This window comes from Carassius gibelio, chromosome A1 (genome assembly GCF_023724105.1).
Source record: "Carassius gibelio isolate Cgi1373 ecotype wild population from Czech Republic chromosome A1, carGib1.2-hapl.c, whole genome shotgun sequence".
In the NCBI taxonomy this organism is placed as follows: Eukaryota; Metazoa; Chordata; class Actinopteri; order Cypriniformes; family Cyprinidae; genus Carassius; species Carassius gibelio.
The window spans coordinates 6,691,662-6,698,709 of NC_068371.1; the positions used below are offsets into that span (position 1 = coordinate 6,691,662).

The 7,048-nt window shown below is 33.3% G+C and overlaps 1 protein-coding gene across 1 annotated transcript; it reads right to left on the minus strand.

Moving 5' to 3' along the window:
- Positions 1-1,654: 1,654 nt before the first annotated feature.
- LOC127970102 (uncharacterized) lies at positions 1,655-4,462 on the minus strand. The gene is made up of 5 exons (XM_052572406.1): positions 4,341-4,462; positions 3,821-4,204; positions 3,542-3,691; positions 3,205-3,248; positions 1,655-2,624 (listed from the first exon to the last, which is right to left on the minus strand). The coding sequence occupies exons 1-5, from the start codon at positions 4,453-4,455 to the stop codon at positions 2,526-2,528; spliced, it is 792 nt and encodes a 263-aa protein (XP_052428366.1). The 5' UTR covers positions 4,456-4,462; the 3' UTR covers positions 1,655-2,525.
- Between the last annotated feature and the right edge of the window lie 2,586 nt (positions 4,463-7,048).

Below are 7,048 nucleotides of genomic sequence, written 5' to 3' on the forward strand. Positions count from 1 at the left end.
TACCCACTTGAAGGCTTGGGCCAAAAACAAAGTGGTCAAAAAAAAGAGCACATGTGTGGGTATTGGGACCAACTGCTAATCTCAAAATTTCTGCCTCCATGTGACCCATTAGATATGAAGTAAAACAGCTTTTAGGCCAGGGGCTTTAAAGGGGCCGGCAATTTTAAAGGCTGTCTGGCCCGTTCGCCACCTGAAAAATCCCACAATGCACCTCAAAAACTATGGTGCATCGGCACTCACTATGCTCCCTTACTGGAAATAATGTCACATTTCTAAAGCGTGAAACACAAACCACATGAGCCAACTCTGTAGATATAAAGACATATGATAGAAGAATTGAAAAGAGAGACCTTTTTTTATGTTGTTTATTAATTCATAAAGTGATGTTCTACTATGTGGTCCGTTATTAGTTGAACGTAACCATGTCACTGGAATTTGAGTGATCACTGTCCCAGCGTGCAGTGAGTCAAGACAGGAAACTTACCAGTGACCAAATCTGTGTACACTATATACTGATTCATTTGCTCGGGAGCTAGGGAAGCTGATTGAGATGCACCTAAAGGCATCCAGCGATTGCTGTAACTAAGCTGAATAACAAGCATAAACCATAACTAATAAAACGTTAAGACAATAAACAATTGCAACAACATATGTGTGTTTTTCAAGTCTTCTCCAGATAATAAATAAAGTATTTGAATGATAAAGTGCTATCTGACATAGCATTTATTACAGTAGCTACAGAAGTTACAAAATATATAATCTGCCTTATTCTGTGATGAAAATTGAAAATTTTAAGACATTCAAGTTTTTTTTCAATTTGCAAATATCATTATTATTATTATTGATTAAATGTTATCATCATTATTATTATTATCATTATTATTACATTTGACCCCCCCCCCCACTTCTGAAATGATTGATACGCCCCTGCCCTGAAACATAACTGAATATAAAACGTCAAATCAAATAGGTTGTGTTATCATATAGGTTTTGTGGCTCCATATGAGTTTTATTCTGTGGGAAAGGGGCCAAAATTACTCTTTTGATGTTGATATTGTTTTAAAATATTGATGACTGCTGAAGCATATTTTGTATTTCTGAAAGTACTATACATTTCTGTATTTCTTCATGTAGATTTCTTTATTCTTTAAAACATTTAATAAAGATAAATTATTTCAATTAATTATTGTTTGATTCGCCCTGTTTTTCAGGGTTCCTGCTATGAAAAACAAAGAGATTACAAACTGCAAATCGCACACTGAGAAGTTGCTGTCACTAACTTTTTGAGCCCGGTCTCATGAAAATGCAATAGCTTGATTATCGGTTTCTATTTCGGATGCTATTTATAAATTGACTTTGGTGTGCATATGATATGCAGTTTTGGTGTAGTACATACAGTTTAATACACACCTATCCCCATACCCCTAATCCTAACCATTGCATATCATATAAACACCAAAGTCAATTTCTGCGTATAAATAGTGTTAAATATAAATAGAAAACTCATGGTACAGAAATGCATATTCATGAGATCGAGTTGAACCATGTCTCATATTTGAAGAAGTTTGCTTTATTGATTCTGTTATGTTTATTACTGTGAAGCTGCCTTTAAACAATCTGAATTGTAGTGCTATATAAATAAAGGTGGCTTGACTTTGCTAATAAACACCTAGTTATTATATGAAGTCTTCTCTCACTCTCAAAAAAATATAATTATTGTTATTTTATAATGAAAATAAAATGTAAAATCAGAAAATGCGCAGATAACATTTAATAACAAAACTAAAACTGAAAACCTTTTTCTATTTTGCTCATATTTTATTTCAACTTTCAGCATTTTTAAAAGTGATTTACCTTTTGTGAATATGTTTTGCTTTATGGGTAATTACATATGTAAATGTGTAATTCTATGAAGATGAAGATGATAATTCTATGTGTTCCAAGTTTGTTTCATGTGTGTGCGTGCATACTAAATGTGACCCTGGACCACAAAACCAGTCTTAAGACAATGGGGTATATTTTTTAGCAATAACCAAAAAAACATTGTATTGGTCAAAAATATAGATTTTTCTTTTGTCAAAATCATTAGGATGTTAAGATCATGTTCCATGAAGATATTTAGTAAATTTCCTACCGTAAAAATATATCAAAACTTAATTTTTTATAAGAAATATGCATTGCTAAAACTTCATTTGGATATCTTTAAAGGTGATTTTCCCAGTACTTTTTTTATCTTTCTTTTTTTGCACCCTCAGATTCCAGATTTTCAAATAGTTGTATCTCAGCCCAAATAATGTCTGTTCCTAATAAACCATACAACAGTGGAAAGCTTATTAATTTTATTTCAGATGCTTTATAAATATCAATTTAGAAAAATTAACACTTAAGACTGGTTTTGTAGTTAAAAAGCATGCTTGAGAAAAACACAAGTTCAGAAATCACATCTGAATTTGCTTAGTACAAAAAGAGTGATCAATAGTAGGCAATAATTTTGCAGTAGTATGTAGAAGTTTGAGCAGGCAGAATCACATCTTGGAGGTCAATAGTCTATAAGAGACTTCAGTGTGAAGGCAGATCTTTCCAGTCTTACTCATCTCACACTGATGATTCTCCATAGGATCCCACTGAAATGAATAGGAAATGCATGACAACCCTAGTAAAAAATATTTAAAATACATTTATTTCATACTAAGTATTCAAATCTATGAACATATTTACTGTCATATCGCTCGAGACTTACTGATATACAAATTCTAATTACATTCTATTTGGAGTAATACTTCTGCACAATGCATACTCAATATTAAGCATAAAATGTTTTTTTTAATTTCACTATTATAAGGACTGTATGATTTCTGAATAATATCTGTCTTTTAATCCAAGATATTTAAAGTGTACCTTAAGTATAGTTGCAATAGTTCCACTTTAACTCAATCAAATATACTTCATTATATCTTTATTTGGACTTCAGTTCTACTTTCACACAATTAAAATGCATCAAGCATAACATTTTGCAGATTTTGTGTATACCAGTTTACTATACCAAAAGTACAATTGCAGGGTATTTTTATTTAGTGCATAAATATGTAAATGTGTCTGTAGTACTTAGCTGGAAATAAATGTATTTCAATTACATTTTAGCATATTTATTTTTCACTAGGGAAAGTTCGAAAATTTACAGAAAACAAATAATAATATAGATACCTTATTAACATCCGCTGTGAGCATCTTTGCACTCCAATCAGAACCTAAATATGAATAGATGCAAGTAAAATTGAGAAAATAATGCAGGTCTGAACAAAGGTACTTTAGCACACATTAATATATATATATATATATATATATATATATATATATATATATATATACATAAAAATGTCACTGCAATCTAAATACATAAATATTGCTCTATAATTGTAATACAGCTTCCCTTAAATTCATATTTCTTATACTTACTTATTTTTAGGTTGCCATTTTTTAAGTGCAAAAAAAAACAATGTAGGAAAAAAGATGTCAAAGAAATGAAGAGTGAATGGTTTACCTGTAGTTTGAGCCCGACAGAAGCAGAACACACAGACGGAGGACAGGAGTGAAGAGAGGAGAACACACACCGGACACACACTGAACAGCAGCGTCCAGCAGAGCACACAGTCAGGAGGAGCGGAGGGTTCAGAACAGGAAGTCACTTGTTCTAGATTAACACAAATGTATCAATGAATGTTAATAAACATATTTTTGTTCTATTCATTTTGATTTTTCACAGAGGAAGTTAAAGTTCTTTAGAATTACACAATGTAATAATACAGAATTTTTTTCTTACCTTCCAGAGAGAGACGAGTTGTGCGGTTTCCATAATAGTACACTTCTGATGAGGAGATGATGCCTTTGTCATCTTTTTTTACCCTTCTCTCTAGTTCTGCACAGTAGTACAGTCCCAGATCAGAGTCACTGATGTTGGAAATATGTAGATCATAAGAATTACTGTAGCGGTTGTAGATAGAGCTGAAACGCTGAAATATCTTCAGTTTCCATTGCCAAAAATTTATTATGAGAGAGGGTTGATTTTCATGAGAGCAGTTTCTTATCCATACAATGAGGGAACCAGAAGTTAGAGAGCAATCACAGTAGAGAGTGATGTTGTCTCCTGGTCTGACTTTCATCTCCACTTCTTCTCCATAGATTCTTGTCTGATGGAAGACTAAAACTGTAAAAGAACAAAACAACTTTAACACTTCAAAATTTACAATATATTCAAAAATATTTCTACAAAATATTCACAGTGGTGACACTGTTATTAAAAAAGCTCTTAAAAACGACTGAATTATTTTTTTTTTTCTTACACATAAGCATGATGAGAGCAACTCTTGACCTCTCCATCTCAGTGAGTGATTGTGAATAACTGACACTGGTGAGGATCTTAATGCAGACTTCAGCTCTCTTCTGATTGGTAAACATCACTGGAAAGTTTTACCTAAAATGGCCTGCATCATGAGGGGCTGGCAGTAAACTGATTTACTGTTTGTATGTAAGAAGTATGAGAAGTTTTACACAGTCACCTTAAAAACTTTTTTGCTCTGATTTGGCTTTGTGATCAGCCAGCTGATTTGTTCATAAAAATGCAAATGTTCAAGATTACTTTAAATTATCTTCAACAATATATTTATTTCAGACATGCAGATGTGCTTATTTGAGACATTTTATGCTTTACATTTCACGTGCAATTGTCCAGTTCATGCCTGTCATGAATGTCTAATATTCTTAATCAAAGTTTACCTGCAAAATTAATGAGGTTCTTTGTTTTATTGTAATAGGTTCAGTTCAACATCGAAACATCAAGGAACAGGAAACCCACAAGTTTTTCATTCAGACCGCTCACATTTCATTTGCAACACATCATGAGACTCTCTCTTCCCATCTCTTAGTTGATCATTGGTCACAAAGCACACGTTTCCATTACCTTTGTGTGGTTTTGAGTGTAGGTTATAGTGCATATATTTGAAGGAGAGAAGTACTTGCTCAAACAATTTCTGCTAATGCTCTATGGTTAAACTGACACTGACAGATGTCCATCAAGATTAAATTAGCTATGTTAAATTATGAGACAGAAACATATGAGACAGTCTTTTGTGTAACACGGTGTAATTTAACTAAATATAAGTGAAGATCAATAAATCATGTCCAACTACAAAATATAAGTGCAATGTTAAAGTCACAATCTGCACAGGGACACAAAGTTTGAGGATCCAAATTCAATATATTTCAGGGGTAATCCAAAGCCATAGCCCATAAACAGGCATAAGGTCATAAACAAGGTAGTCAGTCCAAACAATTAGGGAAGAAAACTTAAGACAATAAGGACGATCAGGAAATCAGGCAAAGATATTAACTACAACAAAGGGACCAGAATACAAGGCTAAGAACAGCAGAGAGACACTTTCAAGACTTACCAATGAATGAACGGGGGGGGGGGGGTGGGGGGGTGGTGATAGATACAGTGAGACTGAGACTGGAGTGAGACTAATTGGGTGATAGATACAGGTGTTTGCAATAGATGTTGAGTCCGGGCAATGGATTACGGTACATGTAGTCCAGGGTAGAATGGCAAGAGTCAGGGGTGAAGTGCCCTCTGGTGGAGTTCATGGGCACTCCAGCTGGAGATCGTAACAGTTAGCAAGACTTACTGGTCCTTATGGATCAAATAGATTTATAGGAGTGCATAAAGAACTGGGTTTTTTTTTTTTTTTAATTAAAGGAGAGCAAAGAGCCGTGAATATGGCCAATTCTTGTTATGATAAATCTTGTGCTGGACAGAAAATTATAGTAAAGGCTGAAACCATAGCAAATTTTTTCCCTTTTTTAGGATACCTCCTCAAGAATAAATTACAGCCTACATTAAATTTACTCAGTGACCATTAGTTAATTAGTTGATAAACCTGTGGGTCAAAAATCTATTCTAGTGATGATATTTGCCTGAGGTTTGCAATTTTTTATTAATATTTGAAAATGATTAAAAATAATATTAAAATCTGAACATGTGGTGTAAATTGTTAAATATGTCTGTGAGATCCTAATAAAGATGTCTCTTCTCTTAATACATCTTCAAACAAACAGGAAGCACAACATATACAATAATGCAGATGTTGTTCAATCGTTCAGCACTGTGTGCTGTCCACTGTGCTGTAATTGATACATACTCATCCATCAAAGGGTATTTATGAAGTCTGCAGATGCAAATCAAGCCTTTGCAGACATTGCATTTAGCACAAACCCAGCACAAAAGCATTTCCAGACACAAACTAACCTATGTCCTCTCTACATCTCTCTCATGTGCACACAATCAGTAAACTGAATGGAAACATTTGTGGTTAAGATGGTTATCTTTTTACATGAGAATGAGACAAGACCTATCTTTGAGTGTAAACAAAGACATTTGGAAATAGGGTTTAAAAGAAAACCTTTTTTTTTAATTTACGTCTACTTAATTTCAAATTTATTTTAAATGTACTTAAGAATCAATTATGCACAAGTGCGAATGATAACAAAAAAAGGAAAATAAGGAATGTATCTTACTACTTATGAGCAACTAAAATGAGCAGGAATGTAGTTTTTATTTTATTTTATTTTTTGGAGACAGCACTCAAAATTTTTACTCAGGTTTTGCAGCCATGCATACTTTACTGCTTATAAAAAAGCATTATATATGCAAAATATGCATTATATACCTAATGAAAGCATTATATGATCATCACAGACACACATTTTAAAGGGGTCATATGATGCAGTTAAAACATTTTCTCTTTCTTTGGAGTGTTACAAGTTGTCCGTGCATAGATAATATCCCTTGAGTTGCAAAGACTAAAGTCTCAAACCCAAAGAGATATTCTTTATTTATTCACAGAGATATAACTTTTGTTCTCGCTGTAGTATTGTTGCTGCTGCCGCCATGTTTGAAGACGCTGTTTGATTTGTTGTGAAAGCGAAACTACTTTGTTTGGCCTTCTAAAAGAGGATATCCTCTTTGTCATGCCTAGAGCTGATCTGTGCTGGT